The sequence below is a fragment of the Polypterus senegalus genome, chromosome 13 (assembly GCF_016835505.1).
Source record: "Polypterus senegalus isolate Bchr_013 chromosome 13, ASM1683550v1, whole genome shotgun sequence".
In the NCBI taxonomy this organism is placed as follows: Eukaryota; Metazoa; Chordata; class Cladistia; order Polypteriformes; family Polypteridae; genus Polypterus; species Polypterus senegalus.
The window spans coordinates 120,824,712-120,846,316 of record NC_053166.1 but is presented as its reverse complement, the minus strand read 5'-3'; the positions used below and the strand labels follow the sequence as shown (position 1 = coordinate 120,846,316).

Sequence of the window (21,605 nt, the reverse complement as noted above, 5' to 3'; positions counted from 1 at the left end):
GTTTTTAAATTGCTTTTTAAATATTTTCAACAGGCTAAAAACAGACTTTCTGCACTTCAGATTTAATCAACTTTGAAATGTTGTCTTAAACGCACAGCTCTCGTAAAATGGTAAAATAAATAAATACCACAATGTTACTCTCATCTACACATAAAGAAATTCAGTGAGGTTTTTATAATCAGTCGGTTTAGCTGATTTAATCGGTAGATAATATTATGAAGACGACAACTAACAATGATAACTCATTTGGGACATCAAAATCAGATGGTATCTAACACTAACTCCAAAACTTTATTATTTAGTTTATTTATGAGTTAGTTATATACCACTACTAACATTGACCATGAAGTGCTATTCAGAAAATAAGCAGAACTTATTTTTTATCTAAACAAAGTGCCAACAAGTTAGCTACAGTGTTAAAAGATGACTCTCTTTACATGAAAGGGGAGAAGAACTGCTGGTACTACTACTATGAATCTCTAAATTTAGTCCAGCACAGTGTACAAAAGGCAACAGATAAAATTATCTCATGAATTTGAAATTGAAAAATAGTGTAATTTAGCAAGTAGATCAGAAAAGAAAACAACATATAGTTATTTAAATGAAGGCCAAAATATGCAAAAAATGTACTTATATAAATATAAAAAAGATAAATGAAAAAAGTGTGCACACAATATTGACATTCTCAATATTTAAACAAAAAGGTATAATAAAAAGTTTACTGTGTTTTCCACTCTGTGCTCCCTCTTAGCTTTAATGCATTGTAGTTAAGTACTCGCCTTTGTTATTTGTGAATTACTAACCACAAGGAAAACACAGGAAACAGCAACTAGTTTGCAAGTCACGCCATTCTTATGCAGAAATAAGCAGCATATATACAGTAAGTAAGAATTAATTTCCATAAAAAGGCAGTGCAATTGAGGGCCTATACAGGAGATTTCTTTGATAGAATAGAAATGCCACAGCTTGATACACTGTACCTAGAGGAACTGAATAGACATTCAAGGCTTTCTGAAATTCAAGACATTATTATATTCTTACAAAGAGGAAAAGTGGCAGGCACAGAGAGCTATCCATTAGAAGTATATAACAAGCTGTCTCTTCAGTTAGCATTGTTAATGGTATCTATGTTTAAGAAAGCTGAAGAAAAAATTATACTACCAGAAACACTACACCAGGGGCCTCATGTATAATGCCATGCGTAGAACTCGCACTATAACATGGCGTAAGCACAAGAGCTGAAATGTGCTTACGCACAGAAAAATCCAGATGCAGGAATCTGTGCGTACTCCAACTTCCACGTTCTTCTGCTACATAAATCCCGATCAGCGTGAAAAGTAACGCTCATGCACGCGTTCATGTAACGCCCCAACTCCTCCCAGAATTACGCCTCTTTGAATATGCAAATGAATATAAATCGCCCTTAAGCTCAGCCTTCTGTGAAAAGACAATGGGAAAAGCACGGGGGAAAATATAAGAATTTCAGCGAATACCAAGTGGAGGCAAAGGAAAAACATACTATTTGTTCAAATAAACTGTGGCATAATCACCAAAAGGAAGTTGATCGAGTGACATAGCGTGTTGGAGAAACTTGAAAGCTCACGTTCACAAAATTGCACAGTGCCGGAAATAAAAAAGAAGTCACATATCAAAGTCGCCGTGAAAAGGCGAGTTGTAGCCCACTGTCTGAGTGTCATATGAAAGCTTATTAGGGTACAGAGAAAAAAAGGCACACAGTGGGGAAAAAGCACGAAATGTCAACTTCAATCTCAAAATTTCCACTTTAATCGCATAGTTTATTTTGTCATTAAAGTAGAACATCATAAACTTCATCTTAAAATTGTTTAATTAACCAGTTTCTCAAATCACATCTTAATTAAAATAGCACGTTAAATGCTTTGTTTTGTATTTGATCTTCTATGTGCTCTATGTGTGTGAATCACTACTTGCTTCTTAAACCGGCTGTCTTCCTCCAACTGGACACAGAATCCATTACATTAGTGATATTACAGCTCTGAATAACTAAAATACTGAGATGTATACGTGATATAATTTTCATGATGATAGGAGTTAAAGCAGGTTATTAAACATGTGTTTCACTTTGATGAAATAATTTATTGCAGCAGTACTCGGGGGCGGCTCTAGGCTTGTGGTGGCATTGGGCAGAGGAAGAATCGGTGGCTCCTTAAGCCGCCAATGTCAGTAAGGTAGCTTATGCACGGTGGATGGCCACGTCCGTTGCAGACACTGCATAGCCGCCTTGTGCTCATGACAGAAGCATTTAACTTTTGCCGAAATTTGTCGCTGCGTTATTTTCTCTTTCTGTTTTATATTCAATATATATTGGCGTAGCCGCCACTGCAGTCCTTGCTTTTCTTTCCCCAAATACCCAGTCGCCACACAATCAGCTCTGTAATAGAAGTTAAGCCATCTGTAAGCTTAGCGCCGATTCCTCAAAACGTTTAAGGAACATTGAAATATCTTCGTAATACATGTTTAATTATTCTATCCTTCACGACACTCCCAGTGAAGAATATAGATTATTTAAATGAAGTTAAAGTTTTATCTGTATAATATAATAAAGATATTTTACTGCCCATAAACTGTCTCCCAAACGCACGTGTGTGACAGTGTCAACACTGAAAAATTGTATTTAATGTAACGTAATCTGTTTTACATATACAGCAAATTCTTTAAGCACTTCTGCATGAAGTCTCTTGCTATTGGAACACTGCCACATTTCAAAGTTGTTTGTGTAGGTTGCAATAAACCCACAACTCAATCAAAAGAAATAACAGTATTTATTCATACCCAAGTGTATCTTCTTTCAAAGAAATTATAGAATTCCATGTTATCTACTCTAATTCACTAGTAAAATATACAGTTTGCACACGCGCAGGCTAAGGTGAGCAGCACATCATGGCTGAGTGAATCTACTTTTATCAAAGATCCCACCTGTGCTATGCCACATACAGTGAAAAATTTATTACATTGGATAGATGAGTTTCAGACCTTTTCAGTGACGTATAATTGTCTATGATTGGTCACTTGTACAGTCAGAAGTTTACATATAATTTATTAATATTTGGTAGCATTGCCTTTAAATTCTTTAACTTGATCCAAACATTTTGGGTAGCCTTCCACAAGTTTCCTGCAATATGTTGCTGAATTTTTGGCCCATTCCTCCAGACAGAATCTTTGTAACTGGGGCAGGTTCGTAGGTCTCCTTGCTCGCATATACTTTGTCAATTCTGCCCACAAATTTTCAATCGGATTGATGTCAGGGCTTTGTGATGGCCACTCTAATACCTTGACTTTGTTGTCCTTAAGCCATTTTGTCACAAATTTGGAGGTATTCTTAGGGTCATTGTCCATTTGGAATACCCATTTGTGATTGAGGTCCAACTTCTTGTTGAGTTCTTGAGACGTTGCTTCAGTATATCTACATAATTTCCCATTATTTTGTGATGTGCATTAACGTGATTGTCCCTCCTGCAGCAAAGCACCCCAACAACATGACTCTCCACACAACATGCTTGACGGTTGGAATGGTGTTCTTTGGCTTGCAAGCCTCACCTTTTTTTCCTCCAAACATAATAATGGTCATTATGGCCAAACAGTTGAGTCTTTGATTCATCAGACAAAAGGACAGGAGGTAAAAACTTTGCCCCCATGTGCCATTGCAAACTGCAATCTGGCTTTTTTATGGCAGCTCTGGAGCAGTGTCTTCTTCCTTACTGAGCAGCCTTTCAGGTTTTGTCGATATAGGACTTGTTTTACTGTGGATATAGATACTTGTCTACCTGTTTCCTACAGCATCTTCACAAGGTCCTTTGCTATTGTTCTGTCATTGTCTTGCATTTTTTGTGTCAAAGTACGTTCTTCTCTAGGTGACAGAATGGTATGATGGCTTTGTGGTCCCATGGTATTTATACTTGTGTATTATTGTTTGTACAGATGAATGTCGAACATTCACACATTTGGAAAGTGTTCTCAAGGATGAACCGGATTTGTGGAGGTCCACATTAGGCCACACACCCCTCCCCCCAGTTTATCCAACCCGAGGTCCTGGCTAATTTCTTTTGATTTTCACATTATGAGTTTGATGGTAGGCCTTATTATACATCCACATGTAGACTTCAGTTACGCTAATTGTCTAATTGCATAAAAATTGTAAAAAAAATCTGTCGAGGGGTTATTAAATGAGTTTTAAAGAATTTGCCTTAAGGTTATGTACACTTCTGACTTCAAATGCACATGTCACTGATGTGTAAAAAGACAGAAAATATATTGCATATATGATAGCTAATCTTTACGCATCTTTACACACAAGGATTCTGTGACGATTGTTTGGTTATTGTGCAATATAACTTGAAGTTTGTACTAAGGAAATGGAAAAAAAAAAAAAAAAAAAAATTATATGGTTGGGGAAGTCCTAGAAAAGTCATTGTTTTAACCCTATTGAGAACGACACGTTTGCTTAAGGACTCAGTGCTGTGTTTGATTTATGAGTACTGCCTAGCTGAGGTATCACCCATTGCATGGCTGCACTCTGATCCTAATCTGGATCCTGAGTTGGTTTGTCATGTGTTGGGTGCGGCAATGCACTGTATCAGTGCGTGCTCCTAACCTTCATCCTCCTTAGTTTAACATTGAAGCGTTGTAGCGTGCACTTGTACATGTCAGACATCATGGGTTCAATTACCATACCCAGATGCTGTCTGCTGCATGTTCTCCCTGTGTTAATTTTCTGAGCAGTGCTCTTCAAGTTTCAACTTTTTGGTGTACCCACTTGAAGTTTTACATGAGCATTGCCAGGAAAGGCATTTCCCAATCTCCTTAACCCAGCATTGAAAGAAGCTGACATGAAAATATTTGTATGTACTTAGTTTATTCCAGACGTCAAATGTAAGAAGAAAGCAACAGCAAAAAAAAAAAACCTAAACTTTTGTGGAGCAACTGCAACAGACAGCAGGAGAAGATGGTTGAATTGCAGCACAAAAATTCCAATCTGTTGTATAAAATGTAAGGTTTCTCTTTGTCTAGTGGTGTTTAAAGTACTGGCATAAAAAATAATTTTGAAAAGTACATAATTATACATACATCATTACACATTGTGTACTTGGTGCTTCAGAGTTATATCTAGCGTGTGTATTATATAACTGCAAAAGACTAAATGTTTTCAAAAAGGCACGCAGTGCAATTTTTCCAAATAGGGGGATGCTTTGTACAAAACAGTATAACTTAGGAATGCTATGGTATATGGCATTAAACTTGGTACAATGATAGCTGACAGATTTGGGCACAAAACAAAATTTGAATCAAGGGTTGTGCATCATAAATTATCTTGGTTATGTACTACAAAAAATCATTTTAAAAAATTATTTTTTTTTGAGAAATCATTAAAGTGCAAAAATGTTTTGGTTGATATAGGTTTAAACAAGTTTTATTATATAAACACTTTCTTTTAAAGGTTTGGGGTATTATGCTCTCTACTTTTTAGCCATTTGCAGAAATTTAGGCACAATAATGCCAAAAACCACTTATGCAGAAGGGGTTAAAATGATGAAGGCTACAGTCATTGATAATAAAACTTGCATCAAGTGGTTTAATAATGTCTTGTCATAATAATCCCAATCTTAAACAGATTAAACTGTGAGTAAGTGAATATGTAGGGGTGTGCATGTGTTTCTGTCTGTCTGTCTGTCTGTCTGTCTGTGTGTGTGAGTGACTGTGAAAGCTGCACTTTCACTTTCTAGGGATGATTTAGTTACAAAGGAAACTTTACACATTCTTAATAACTTAACTCAGAAGGATGCAGAATCAGCTAATATCACATATCTTAACATGCTTGTCTTATATCACACTGTAATAATAGCCTTTCCCCAGTTGGTGTGCTTCTTTCTTTTGTATCTGACTTCATGGTGTCATCTCTGTAGTTCTGTTGCAGGCATACTTCATTCTTGCAATTGTAGAAACATTTTTGGAATCTTTCAACAATAGGTTAAACAAAACACTTCATTAATCTTTAATCAGAAGTCAAGTCGGTTTCTGTCTTCTTAGATATAAAAAAATGTAAAGGTGTAATCTTCAGAGCTACTCACCTGGAGAGGGGTGGAGACCCAACCTTCAAGAAGGATCTGAAAGACAGAAGCACTCCAGCCAGGGAAAGACTTGCTGCATTAGAGAAACAATCAGAACAAATCTTAAGGCATTTTGGGTATAACCATTTGACTAAGCAGCTCCATTAATACTGTTTTCAACATTTTCTTCTCCCCTCAGATTTTGCCTCGATTCAGCTAAACAAACGCGGCAGAAAGTAGCTGTGAATTGGTCCAACTTCAGCCTCAAGAAAGTTGCCTGAAATGCAGCTCCTCGCGCACAAGACTATTGGTACTCCTCTCTTCTATAGAGTTCCTACGCAGTGACCTGATTGAAGACAGACCTTCTGTCGGCACTTAATTTGCCCTAAACAAGAGCTTCTACTCCACTTGTTTCCCACATTTAACGTATACACCGCCTTGAAACCTGGACATGCTTGCCGGTTATGGTTGAGCTTTAAGGACTTGAGTATTTATGGCCAGTTTCTTCACTATTCTCTACATTCATGTTTTTCGTCCACCAGTTTGGTTAATGGGAATGCGATGACTGACCTAGTATTCATTGGTGAAGCCTGTTCTTTGATCAGTAGTTTACTGTTATTGTTTAAAATATCTAATTGACTGTCCTTCAGAGGTGGGAGCAGGAGCATGCTAATGCTCTTCATTTTAAAGCTGAATTCATGTTTTTTTTATCTTCTCAGTACAAAATATTGAAAAGACTGCTATACTTGGGTGTTAATAGTATAGTTTTTCTAATTTATTTTTTCTTTTTGTTCCTAGTCTATAAAAGACAGAAGCACACATTCCTTAAAACTTTGTTTTTCCCATGTTTCAGGCATCATTATTTTGTGTTTTTTATTCAGTCTAATTTAAAACGTGAGTATTTTTTAAATTTAAATAGTTTAGTTTTATGGAAGAAAGAAAATATTTAGAATATTTTCTTGCCCAATGATGATCCATAAATAGTTTTGTTTTGAATATGTTTTGCCAGGTGGAGGAGTCATAAACACTTTTGTTCGGATGGTTTCACTGGAACCATCTTTTCTTGCTGTGACTTTATATCTGCATCTGTGTGGATTGCTTTTTAGTTTGGTTTCCACTTCTTTTAAGAATAGGCTTACCTGCACAAATACTTAGAATAGTTCTGATTTTATGGAATTTCAGCCTCCCTACCAAATCATGATACATTCTTGATTAGCTACATTTTAGTGTTAAAAGGCACTTCCTTGCTTCTTGTGCCAGGGCATTTCTTTTCCTCCTTTACTTTTTCTTTTTCAGCACCTTTAAGTCTATTTTATTAGGATGTGGGAACTGAAAAAGAATAAAGAATTATTTTAAAAATTCAAAAATAAAAATTTTATTCATTTGTATTTTTAAAAAAGCAATTTTTTCTGCTAGGAAACATTACTTTGGAAATTACCCCATAATAATAATTCAAGTACACATCCATGTTTTGGCAGGAACATTTAAACATTTTTATCAGTTAGTACTTTTAAAGTTAGCATTGCTTGTCTTCACTGACTTTTCTGTTTTTTTACACAATTCTTTGCATTTTTCCTTAGCTTGAACAGTACAGACATGCCACCTATTGTACTGCATATTGCAGCCTCATAAACTTGTAGACATACGGTGCTGTTCTCTCTTCAATTTGCATAGGACATGCAGATGTATTCTCATCTTCTTTTTTGTCCTGTGCTGCTATTTATACCACAGCTATGTAATGTCAGCGTTTTTGTCTGAAAACAAAGCTGTGGGTTTTTATTTTCTTATTTTTATTTTTTCAAACTGACAGAGCTGTCCAGAATGGTACGTATTTCAGTTAGATATTGTGTACAGGCTTCTGCATCTGCTCCTCTTTCTGACATAGCTATGAGATGCCAGCCCAGGCTCCTCTTGACAGTTGTTTTCAGAGAACAGTGCTTACTGATGCTTACGTGAATGAAATGGTGTACCTTTCTTGTTTTGTGTTTCATATTTTACAAAGTTTCTGGTGCTATCCAGGTTATAGTCAACTACAAGACGATATCTTAAGGTTTGGAATGTAGATTTATACTGTACCATTAAGAGCCAAGTGTATGTTGGCTTCTCTGTTTTTTTATTATTATTCACTTTTGATACTGTGAAAAATCTTTCATTCTGAAAGATTAAAAAATACAGTTTTGACAAAAGCTAAATAACTGTGTCTCTTTTCTTGTCATTCCTACTACTTCATTATTGAAGCACACTTGCAATAAACAGTGGTTTCTAGTTAAGCATTTACACATCTGCTGCTAAAGGTTAATGAACTGTATTCTTCTTTGTTAAGTCAGTCCAATGTGGAGTGTTTTAGCATAAAGTGTGTGTTTTTTTCCCTGTAAACCTGTTTCATTTATTGCAAGCTACCATTATGATGTTAATTCTTACTTAAATGACTGGGATAGAGAGCACTTATGCTTGAGTAAAGATGGATTCTGTAGCTGTTAACATGATAACACCAGTTCATGTTTGACCTGATTTTAACAGTTCAGTGCATACTTTTCTCTTGTCCAATTTAACGTCAATTGGAGGCTTCTTACCAGTTCCTTTTAGAGTTATCTTTGTTGATGTGGCACACCATTGTTTTTAAATGAGAAACACAACTGGTATATCCCAAAAGGCAGAAAAATATCAATACTTCCTTTTCATCTATAGTTTATGCCACTTCTTCAAAATTTGATATGATTTCTTACATCTTCCAGGGCTCCACTGAAATTAATAATCAATATGTACATTTGAAATAATGACAGTACGAAACATTCTGCACTGACTAGACAAAACTATTTCTGTATTATAGAATATAAATTTGACTTTACACTATGTGTGAAGTAAATTGGTAGACTAAAAACAAAAAAACATTGAAACATTTATTTATAAGATCAAACTTGTACACTAATAGCACTGCTACCATACAGTATTAATACATCTAATTTTCAGTTACAGCCTACATTTGATTGTCAGTCAGTTGAGTGTTTCATTATTCTTAAGAGGTTTCATCCCATAATTATTATTGAAACACAATAAGTTTTAAGTATAGCTTAGTTTACAGCAGATGCCTAACAAATAACAAAAATGCCTATATAAATTATCCTAACAGGGTATTGGTTCACCTTGACCCATCAGGGCACTTTCAGTACAACTTGCCGTGGATTCTGGAACAATATTAGAGGGATGTCTTTCATTAGAAATGTATATTTAGTGTTTTCGAGGTGGATGGCTTTCTCAGACACTGCTACAAGATCTCCCAGAAGTTCTCAACTGGATATAAATCTGTTAGCTGGGTATGTGTGGTTTACGATTTAAATCAGTGAAATGTATTCAAATTGACCACAGGTGCCTTATGAATTAGAGCATTGCCTTGGAAGATTACACTGAAAACAGGATGGAACAGGTTTGACACAAGATGAACACAATTACTTACACATACTTGTATTTACTGGTATTCAGCCTACGTTTTAGGGAAATGAGTGAACCAGCTGAATGCTAACAAAACTCTTTGAATGCAATGGCATAGCCATTGAAATCTGCTTACTGAGAATATAGTGAATAATGGGTCCTCTGACTAGGTCAATTTTTTTGCACTACCCAATCAACTCTTACTATGTTCTTTGCACCACTTCACTAACAAAAGTATATTTGTGTGTGTATTAAGGGGTTTATACACCTAAAAAAATCACTCTTTCTCTCATTCTTTAGTTTTTGACAAACTATGATTATCTAGCTGGAGCATATGCTCCTTTGGAGTATTTTCCTTAAGACTTGCACATTAAAATCAATAGATCCCTCTTTAGCAACAATAAGGTATCCTAAGACAAGGAAATATGGCACTGAAGAAAGGATGTATTTAAGGGTCTTTTATCATTGTACATGTTTAATGCCCAAAGAATAACACATTTGTTCCAAAAATGATCACCTCATAAGTAAAGTTTTTTTTGTGAAATATCACTGCCCATAATCATCAAGTTAACTTCCTGTAACCTTGCATTTATTTATAAAAATCATTCTTCTTCATCTAGCTTAAACATGTGTTAACCTGAAAGTACTCCATTAGCCTTCTTATTCTATTTATGCCTAAGCTATCTGTCTATATAAAATGATAAGTACTGTGTATAAACACTCACCTAAAGGATTATTAGGAACACCATACTAATACGGTGTTTGGCCCCCTTTCGCCTTCAGAACTGCCTTAATTCTACGTGGCATTGATTAAACAAGGTGCTGAAAGCATTCTTTAGAAATGTTGGCCCATATTGATAGGATAGCATCTTGCAGTTGATGGAGATTTGTGGGATGCACATCCAGGGCACGAAGCTCCCGTTCCACCACATCCCAAAGATGCTCTATTGGGTTTAGATCTGGTGACTGTGGGGGCTATTTTAGTACAGTGAACTTATTGTCATGTTCAAGAAAACAATTTGAAATGATTCGAGCTTTGTGACATGGTGCATTATCCTGCTGGAAGTAGCCATCAGAGGATGGGTACATGGTGGTCATGAAGGGACGGACATGGTCAGAAACAATGCTCAGGTAGCCCGTAGCATTTAAACGATGCCCAATTGGCACTAAGGGGCCTAAAGTGTGCCAAGAAAACATCATCACACCATTACACCACCACCACCACCAGCCTGCACAGTGGTAACAAGGCATGATGGATCCATGTTCTCATTCTGTTTACGCCAAATTTTGACTCTACCATTTAAATGTCTCAACAGAAATCGAGACTCATCAGACCAGGCAACATTTTTCCAGTCTTCAACTGTCCAATTTTGATGAGCTCGTTCAAATTGTAGCCTCTTTTTCCTATTTGTAGTGGAGATGAGTGGTACCCGGTGGGGTCTTCTGCTGTTGTAGCCCATTCGCCTCAAGGTTGTGCGTGGTGTGGCTTTACAAATGCTTTGCTGCATACCTTGGTTGTAACGAGTGGTTATTTCAGTCAAAGTTGCTCTTCTATCAGCTTGAATCAGTCGGCCCATTCTCCTCTGACCTCTAGCATCAACAAGGCATTTTCGCCCACAGGACTGCCGCAAACTGGATGTTTTTCCCTTTTCACACCATTCTTTGTAAACCCTAGGAATGGTTGTGCGTGAAAATCCCAGTAACTGAGCAGATTGTGAAATACTCAGACCAGCCCGTCTGGCACCAACAACCATGCCATGCTCAAAATTGCTTAAATCACCTTTCTTTCCCATTCTGACATTCAGTTTGGAGTTCAGGAGATTGTCTTGACCAGAACCACACCCCTAAATGCATTGAAGCAACTGCCATGTGATTGGTTGATTAGATAATTGCATTAATGAGAAATTGAACAGGTGTTCCTAATAATCGTTTAGGTGAGTGTATGTCACATGAATGACATTAGGAGGAAGCATTAAACATTCTGGACTGGCAATTAAGACAAGTTAAGTAAACTGCATCAATCATTTTTTTTTAGTACTTTAATTCTTCTCTAACTCAGTCCAACCATTTATGCTATATTTTCAAATATCATATCCTCATGGCACACCTGTTAGTTTGCACTATGTGTACACCTTGGGTCAAGTTAAATTAACATTTGCAGTTAACTCTTCTACAGTTGCTTGACTGTTTTGAATTGGTACATCATTATCATAGATAAGGAATTGGCAAGTTTAAACTTTCATCTACAGTTGCCCCTAGCTAATGACATTTTTCTTTCTGACTTCCCATGATATCTGTTGAATTAACTATAACTAGCGGAAGGAGTGACTGGTTCTACTCCACCTTTTTATACAAGACCTTAAGCATTTTGCTGTGTTAATTCTTTAATTATCTAAATCTTAGTTTCTTAAACTATAGGTCTCAACCCATAATAGGTTCCAGGTTGTTTGCTTTATGGTCATGCAGAGTCACGACTCATCATTTTATTCTACAGGAAGGGGTTGTTTACAATTTATGTAGTGTCTCTTAATGTGTTTAAGCAATCAACATTGTTCCACTACAATGGTTGACAGCATTTCTCCTTCCTGGGATTACTGTCAGCGGTTCTCCAAGGAGGAACCCCCACACCCCCAATCTGATGGCTGTCATGGATTGGGTCTTGAAGGCAATGGAAAAGGCAAGATTGGGTCACAAGAGAAAAAAGTTTAAGAAACACTGGTCTAAATAAATACACTGTGTAAAAGCATTACCTATCCATATAAACTGTTGTCCCATAACAAAAATCTGCTTCTGATCATAGGTTTTCTGCTGATAAGGAGCAAAGATTGACAAACATTTGACACTTAAAACATTTCATGGGTTCTGTCTTTGTTCACTCACTTATTGAAACCTACTAGCTGTGCCCTGTCTGTCACCCTTTGTATGTTTAAGAACTTCACAGGCTATAATGTACACGTGACATGGCTAAAAATGAACACAATGGGTAGTTAAGCCAACATCTAAAAAAGACATCAAAAGAATGAATACATACTAAGTAATAATAATTTGAAACATTTTATTGATATATTTCAATCACATTCTATCACTGATATCAAAAAGTTGCATAATTGTTATAAACAAATGACAAAAATACAGTAAATTTTATTTCAATGAAATTTAATGGATGTGAGAAACCCTTCAGGTTAAACAAAGTGAAGGCTTGAATTAGAAATTGTGTTGTGAGGCAAACAAGACTCATTATTAAAGAACTTTTATTTAGACTGTCTAAAAATGTAAATATATATGTGGCTGCTGAAGTGTAACAAACACTCCACGTTTTTGCCTGTGTGTCCACTTGGAAGCACTTTAGCATAAAAAATTAATAATGTCTACATTTTTGGCAACTACTTGTTGTTCTATAACATCTCAATAACCTACATATATAAACTATATAAATAATTTACTCTAAACAAAAGTTAAACAACCACTCATTGGAAAATCAAGTAGTTTTCTTTAAGGAAAAGTCTGATGCCTGTTTTCTTATTGAAACATTTTGTAAAGATTTAGGCAACATTCGTGACCTCACCAGTTAACTTTACCTTTTTCTATAAATTGTCCAGTTTGCTAAATAAGTCAACTGAAAGTAATTTTCAATGATTAATATCAAGACATTTAAAGTTCAGTCAAGTATAGATTTTTGGTTAATATTTCTTATTCTGGTTCAAGTTTATTATTGTGTACACAGCATAAGGAAATTCTTTCTTACATGTTTTATTTTACTTTATTCTTATCCTACAAAAAAAAACAAAACATAAAAAGCCCCTAAATCTTGCCACTCCAAGTGACAGAGGCTCTTAATGTGACCAATAACAAAGAAAGAAGAATTTTAAATGGCTTTACTTTAGATATAAGTAAATAAATAATCTGTGATACATAACAAGATGCCTTTTTGTGACTTTTGTGTATATAATAGGGACACAAGATGAGTACGATTTCTGATTCATTGAGAGCTGCACATTATTTTGATGCAAATAGTATACTGACTTGTTCAGGTTTTAGTTCACCAGTCCATTCTGCTGCTTGCATGTATCTTGTGTGACCATCTTTCAGTGTTTTGACCCTTGTAATTCATGGGCACCATATTATGAGCATACATAATCAAAATGAGTGAATGATTTCCCCACATTCCAGCTCAAAAATATTTACATGCAATCTGCAATGAGCTTTATTACTGTTGTAAATAACTAATGAATAAAAATTAAAACTATATATGTTTGTTCATTGCAAACACCATATTGTTGAAGACCCAGTGATTCAAGTATCATTATACCCCTACTGTTGATTATAGCATTTTATGTCACTGGATTCAGAATTTGGGTGGATTGTAAAGCACCTTTCTTAGGTGTTAATGCTTAACAAATCATTTTCAGTGTCAAGTCTGGCAACAGTACTCCATTGTTGCTGCCTGAAATCATATGCAATATGGTGCTCCAAAAACATTACATGACTGTACTTGGAGGGTATGTCAGACTTGACAACTGTGGCTGCTGATCTCATTGCATGAATGTGTCAATTTACACAACTAGAAATTCTTGGGCAAGTCAAATTGCACAACTGTGTGACAACTTTCCAATACAGTTTAAAATTTCCAAAGGATCACAAGCTCACTCCTTTTTTGTGACATCCAGCACCATGTTGCCTGACTGAGTGCTGTATGAATGGTTTACAGCTGCAATTGGTCTTTTTTAACATTCTTTCATTCTATAAAAAATGAGACATCAGTCTTTTCTATTTGCAAGGTTCAAAACAAACATGTTCCTTATTACTTGTCAAGAAAAAAGATAACGACATAGTGTGGGTTTTGACTTAATACTCTTAACAGACACTTCAATGTGACATTAAACTTGAAGGAAGCAGGATGGGAGTGTGCAAATACACTGTGTACACAATTATTAGGCAAGTTGTATTTTTGAGGATTAATTTTAATATGGAACAAACACAGTGCTATCAGTCAATCCAAAATGTTAATAAACCTGAAACCTGAATGTTTCACAACGAAAATGTGAGTGTGAACATCATCAGGGGAATACATATGTGCGCACAATTATTAGGCAACTATTAGTGTGCAAATTTATTATGCAACTAAAGGAAAAATGAAAATGTTCCCATCTCACTTGTTTATTTTCATCTGTTATAGTGAGAATAATAAACAAACACCTCAAAATTTACAAATAAACATCTCTGACATTTCAAAAAAAAATAAATCAATCAATCAATGACCAATATAGCCACCCTTCTTTCCAATAACAGTCATAAGCCTTTCCATTCATGGAGTCTGTCAGTTTCTTGATCTGTTGACGATCAGCTTTTTGTGGAGCAGTGACTACAGCCTCCCAGACACTCTTCAGAGAGGTGTATTGTTTTTCTCCCCCGTAAATCTAGCGTTTAAGAAGTGCCCACAAGTTCTCGATAGGGTTTAGGTCAGATGAGGAAGGGGGGCCATGTCATTATTCCTTCATCTTTAAGGCCTTTACTGGCTGGCCACGCAGTGGAGAACTTCGATGCAAGTGATGGAGCATTGGCCTACATAAAAATCATGGTCTTTTTCCTGTATCACTGTTTGAAGAAAGTGTCTTCGAAAAACTGGCAGTAGGTTTGGGAGTTGATTTTGAGTTCATCTTCAATGCAAAAGGTCCAACTAGCTCATCTTTAAAAATACCAGCTCATACCAGTACCCCACCTCCACGTTGGAGTGGAGCTCTGTGCCCATTACTGATCCACAGGTCCATCCATCTGGTCCATCAAGAGTCACTCTCATCTCATCGGTCCATAAAACCTTTGAAAAAAAATCTGTCTTCAGATATTTCTTGGCCCAGTTTTGACGTTTCAACTTATGTTTCTTGTTCAGTGGTGGTTGGGTTTCAGCCCTCCTTACCTTGGCCATGTCTTTGAGCACTGAACACCTTGTACTTCTGGGCACTCCAGGTAGGTTGCAGCTCTGGAATATGAAAGTACTGGAGGATAATGGGTTCCTGGTAGCTTCACGTTTGATTCTTCTCAAATCTTTGGCAGCTAATTTGCTTTTTTTGTTCTCAACACGTTTCTTGCAACCCTGTTGACTATTTGCAACAAAATGTTTGATGGTTCTGTGATCACACACCAATATCTTAGCAATTCCAAAAGTGCTGCATCCCTCTGAAAGACTTTTTACAATTTTTGACTTTTCAGAGTCAGTTAAATCTCTTTTTTGGCCCATTTTGCCCGAGGAAAACTAGCTGCCTAATAATTCTGCACACCTTGATATAGGGTGTTGATCTCCTTAGGCCACACCCTCCCTCATTACACAAATACACATCACCTGACGTGCTTAAATCCAATAAGCATTCAAGTTAATACAGCTTGGAGTTGGAATATACGCATTAAAAATTATGATATGGTCAAAATACTCACTTGCCTAATAATTGTGCACACAGTGTAGAGGTATTTAGAAGTAATTCAGATGAATAGCTTAATCTCTCACACAAAGGAATATCCTGAAAATGTTTTATCATTAGAACAAAAAAAAAAGCATCAGGCAGATTCTAATGGTGGGTGGCAAGACGGCATAGCCATTCAAGATGTTAGTGGAAGGAAAGGACCAAGAGGGCAACCCTGAGCCATGATTGATATAAATGTAAAAAAAACCTTGTACAAATTGGAGACAATGGGTATTGTAAACACTGTCCTGCTCCATTGACAGACTGAGGAGATCGTTCCTCCCCCACTGTATGCGACTTTCCAATTCCAGCCTATGGGGGATGGTAAACATTAAATTATACAAAGTTATTGTCTGTTTTACCTGCATTTTTATCATTCTTTAATTTAATATTTTTTTTATCAGTTTGCTGCTGCTGGAGTATGTTAATTTCCCCTTGGGATTAGTAAAGTATTTATCTATCACTATATTCAAAGATAATGATGTGGGCATTTTTACTGCATGGATTTTTGGGTGTCATGCTATTATAGTGGACAGAATTTAACGCAAGTCAATGTAAAAAAAAAAAGTGTGTTTTTCTTTTTTTAAATAGTACCTATATTGCTGTTTCCCTCTCTATGTAGAACATAAGAAGATCAGGTTAACTGCTGTTTGGTGTGAGAAGTGGACAGAAGAACCATGAGAGTGTTGATGTTCTGTTGACATCAGAAATTCAGCATTTCTCATATTTTTCAGATAATTTGATTTTGCTTTGTCCAATGGCCAGGTTAGGAAGATCAAATGTGCCACTCTAACAGTTCATCTAAAATTAATATTTCATATTAAACTGAATAAAATTACTTTTCAGAATAGTACTGTGCAGCAGCATGTCTATTGATGAAATACTGCAAGTCTTGCCTATGGAAAATCCTGACCAGCCAAGGTTTACTAAGGGGCATTCAGTTTTCTTTAATACACACAACTTTATGCTACATTTGGCATGGATGTTAACTACGGGAACTTGTAAAACAACTCTAATATGTTTTACATTACCTCTTTATGTGTGTGTCATAAGCAATAAAAAGCTTTGTGTTCAAAGCATACACCATGTTCATCGTGACAAATGGCTTCAAACCTATATAATAAATAAAAAGTTAAAGTATCTATATGATGCATGCTTTAATTTGTTTTAAAAGAAAGTAATGTAAAATGACAATATCATATTTTAAACCTGCTTAATCCAACTTGGTACATTAAACAACCAAACACCCTGGACAGGGGGCCAGTCCATTTCATTTCAAAAGAATTTTAAATGTTATAAACATAATGACACTAAAAGGATTATTAAGTAAAATAATTTGAAAATTCGCAAAATATAAACAGAAGATGCCGCCTGTTACTGTCTCCAGTTTTATCCAATGTTTCTGAACTTTAAAAGTGAAAGTTGCGTTCGTGAAATCGCGGAATGAGCCTTATCGGCCACCGTTGGAAAACCCGTCGCACAATTTATACGTATGCTTCTGTGCGACGCTAATGAAAAATACTGGACGGACTTCGCGACACTTTTTGTCGTGAAAACTGTACTCGTGTATTTGAGTATTGCATTTTAAAAGAAGATGTCGAGTGAAGACAGAGAAACAAAGGTGAGCAATGAAATATCGACAGACGACTAATGCGTTTTCCGTACTTAATTTCCCGTGGACTTGCATTTGTATCGGCAGGACAAGACATTAAAAGCTTTGCTCGGTTGTGTTTGTGCGCCAACGTGAAGGAAGAAACCTTATTATTTTAATATGGCTTAAACAAAAATATGGAAACACTAGGGCAATGGTAGGGGAGGGTATTGTGGAATGTGGTGCGTAGAACAGGGGGTGTATTGATTATCAAACAACCGACTCTATCCAATGTATTTTCTCTCAACTCAATAATCGTGTTTTACAAAAAGTACTGTCTATGTAAAATACATTAACTACAGCCATTGACAACAGTTTCACGGCAAACCGCAACCAAAAAAGCTTCACCAGCAAGTGAAGTTCACAGCCAAACTTTAATGTTTTAAGTGCATTAACTGTATTCATTGAGAACACCAGAAGAAAAATCCTCAAAACAAAAACATAGCCTTTAAAATATCTTTTCAATAGCTTCAGCAAAAGCAAGTACAGTCCGCCGCTTTGTTGAAACAATATGGCTTCTGTCAGCCAGTAGTTTGGAGTTGGGAGAAGGTTTTGAGGTTTAATTTCAGAGCGTACTCTAGACTATTATAATTTAGATTGTGCTTCACCGTGTGATAAATACGTGCCATCAAAGTTGGCATTACCTATTGTAAAGATAATTCAAAAGCAGGAATCTACAGTTTTATTTATACTTTTATTTTGGAAGTTAAATAGATATTTCTCCTATTGGCTATGGTTATTACATGGTCTCTGTGATAGCCATTATTTTGGGTATAAGTAGTTCTGCCTGAATTATTTTTTATATATTTATTTATTATTAATCAAATTAGCATAATCACAACATCAGCAATGCACCTTTACCATGTCTGTTTCGGGTGATGAGTAAGGCACAAGGAATTGTGTAATACTCTGGGTTCCTCTCTTGTTAACAGCGTGCGTCTCCCCAGCGGCATGCTGCTTAACATCACATACACAGCCATGTGCAACAGAAAATGCATTCCGCAAAGTGTGCCGTGGACCACTGTATCCATCGCCTATAACATGGATAATGGTATTGGCATTTGAATCAATAATGCTGAAAACGCCTACGTTTTGTGGGAGAATCCGGAGCCATTCTCTCTCACGCTAGCGAAAGCCAACCAGCTAGCGCAATTGGCGTCTCCGTATCTACATGACGCTGAAGATTTATTGACTTATTTATTAACTGATATACCTTTACATATTAAAAATAACTATAGAGGTATGTATAAAATACAAAACAAATAGCGCATCGTATTGTTCTGTTAAGGAACGCAGTTTCAAATAATGAACGATTCAGTTAAACAAGGATCGGGTGACTTGCAGTGTTAGCACTGGAAGTAACGGTGAAACTGTAAAGTGGCAGCAGAGTTTTCCCCCAGGAAACGAATCAGTTCTAGAGAAGACCTATAATTTTTAAACTTTTGGGACACCGGACGCCAATGCTGGATGGGGAAGAAAAATAAGTTAGTGTGCTTAGACTTCAAATGCACACCTAAATATCTGTCAAAACCATAGACTCGTTAATTAAACAAGGAAGTTCTACTTCTATTTTGCTTTTAAAAATACATTGAATTTACTGCATTTCAAATTTAAAATGCATATTTCAAAGTAGAAACATTTATTTTGAGACAATTGTTAAAACTAAACAGTAAATAAAGTAAATTAAAAATGCATTTTTTTTGTAACTAGTGAGTAAATAAACATTTAACAGCTGATTCAACTGTAAAATTAGAAATTTGTAATTCTTAAAAATTAAAACTGCACAATAGTGACAAAAGCTTTGAGGATCATTATGCATGTGCACATTTCGCCTTGTGAGTTGCATGTTCAAGGGGTGATTTTTCAATCTGTTGTTAATTGTATACTAGAAGTATGACATGACTGAATCTTTATTCACCATCTGTATAATAAGATTGGATATAGTTTATTTGTTCCCAAAGGGAAATTAAAAATGTACAGAAGCACAAGAGTAGAAAAAATGTGTATTTATGTACTGTATATATATATATATATACACACACACACACAGTATCCTCTCTCTCTCTCTCTCTCTCTCTATATCTATATATATATATATATATATATATATATATATATATATATATATCTATATATATCTATATATATATATATATATATATAAAAATAAATAAATCCTGGAGAGAAACGCTAGGGACACTGGACGTGATCTTCACGTGAACATCACGGAAGACACTTAAAAGACCCGCAAGACGAAAGACATTGGCCACAGGGCATCTCGCGGAGACCTTAAACATAAGACTTTGTGCCAAGAGATTGACCCAGGACCATCTCACGGGACGTAGAACTTGAGATTCTTGCAAGACATGCCCTACTTACAATCAATATCAAATAAGACCACGGGCAGCAAAACACTCAGTCGTGCAAATGCTTTGAGCTCACACAGATCCAAGGCTCTCAGCGCATATAAAGTGGATAAGGACAATACGTTATAAATAAAACGTAGACAACTAAGTAAAGAAGAAAGCCGCGGAGAAAAGAAACTCAAAAGCATTGGAGAGAGAAAAGAGAAAAAGAATAATCTAGGTGCAAATTCAAAAAATGAGGAAAGTAATTATAAAAAAAAAAGCACGTCCAATCGGGTTCAGAATTAAAAGACAGAGCGTAAAAGACAAAGTAGAACTTCATAAAGATGTTCACAAAAGTTGGCGCTATACACATGCAGAGCAGGTTAGAGATTATGAAAGCAGTGGAATTTGAAAGGCTCAAAAAAATAAAAATCCATGTTGGCACGATGCACATGTAGATAAAGTTAAAGAATATGAAAGGAGGAAAATTAGAAAGTATAAAAAAAAAGAAAGTAAAGATCGCAGTAGTGCAAACAAATAGAAATTATTACTCGGGGAAAATAATCACCACAGACCAGGTGTCATTGGGGGGGAAAAAAGAGCAGGACAAAGCGAGGTCAGAAATAAAAGACAGAGTAGAAAACAAAGTAAAACGTCATAAAGAGGTTAAAAAACAAGGGGGCCAAACACATGCAGAGCAGGTTACAGATAATGAAAACTGGAATTCAAAAGACTCAAAAAAAAAAAAAAAGTAGGCACGAAACACATGCAGAGCAAGGTACAGAATATGAAAGCAGAAAAAAATGACTGTCAAAACAAAGAAAATAAGCATTGCATTAGCACAATCAAAGAGAAATTATTACTCGGAGAAATAACAAAAAGGCGAATATAGATCGAAATTATGGACATAGGCGTTATGTTAGAAGTATATAAATATTGTAAGGCTTTGAAGCTTAAGTCAGAGAATTTCAAAAACGGGGTTTACCTCACATGCATTTATTGGTTACTTTGCAAAAAAAAATAACTGCTGGTGATGTAGATCATTTTGTCTGTGCTGGACTTGAAATTTGGAATGTAGGTTACCCTTGGCCCATAGGTGCTCACCAAGAGACAGTTTTAAAAAGTTTCATGGTCCAAGCATGACATTTCTTATAGTTTTTTAGATCTATTTGTATGTCTGTAAGCTTTTCACAAGATAACTACTTAACAGATTTAGATCAGATTTTTTTCTATAATTTGCTTGAACATTCCATTGATTTTTGCGACTTCTCATTGTGCTAAGAATCATAGTTTGTGTGCAGGAGCGATATATTCTCGCTGCTGAGGGGACAGGGAAGAGTGATGTCAGGAGTAGAGAGCTGGGCGGGGTCCTCCTCACTGTCCTGTTTCACTAATACGTGGGCGAAGCTGGTGGGGGATTGCTAGTACAGGGTGGTCCAGATCTAATTATGCAGTTATGAAAAGGTGAACACACCGCACCCACTGTTCAACTGACAACTGTCTCCCCGCCATTTTGGAATGCAGGGAAGGAGCTGCCATCTATCGGCAACAAAAATATTTTTTTTGTGAATTCTCTATGTAATAAACTTAAGTTATAGCGTAATGAAAATTGCATAATTAGATCTGGAAAACCCTATAT

General features: G+C 36.0%; 2 protein-coding genes across 2 annotated transcripts in view; both read left to right on the top strand.

Moving 5' to 3' along the window:
• fam193b (family with sequence similarity 193 member B) overlaps positions 1–8,275 on the top strand; it is a 107,367-nt gene extending 99,092 nt beyond the window's left edge. The window contains exon 10 of the mRNA XM_039774095.1: positions 6,283–8,275. Coding sequence (XP_039630029.1) covers positions 6,283–6,364 — 82 coding nt within the window. The 3' untranslated portion in view covers positions 6,365–8,275. The remainder of the gene's footprint in view (positions 1–6,282) is intronic.
• A 9,170-nt stretch (positions 8,276–17,445) lies between these two features.
• Positions 17,446–21,605, top strand: part of LOC120542187 (probable ATP-dependent RNA helicase DDX41) — a 51,929-nt gene continuing 47,769 nt past the window's right edge. Inside the window, exon 1 of the mRNA XM_039774461.1 lies at positions 17,446–17,588. Within this exon, the coding sequence (XP_039630395.1) occupies positions 17,562–17,588 (27 nt within the window). The 5' untranslated portion in view covers positions 17,446–17,561. The remainder of the gene's footprint in view (positions 17,589–21,605) is intronic.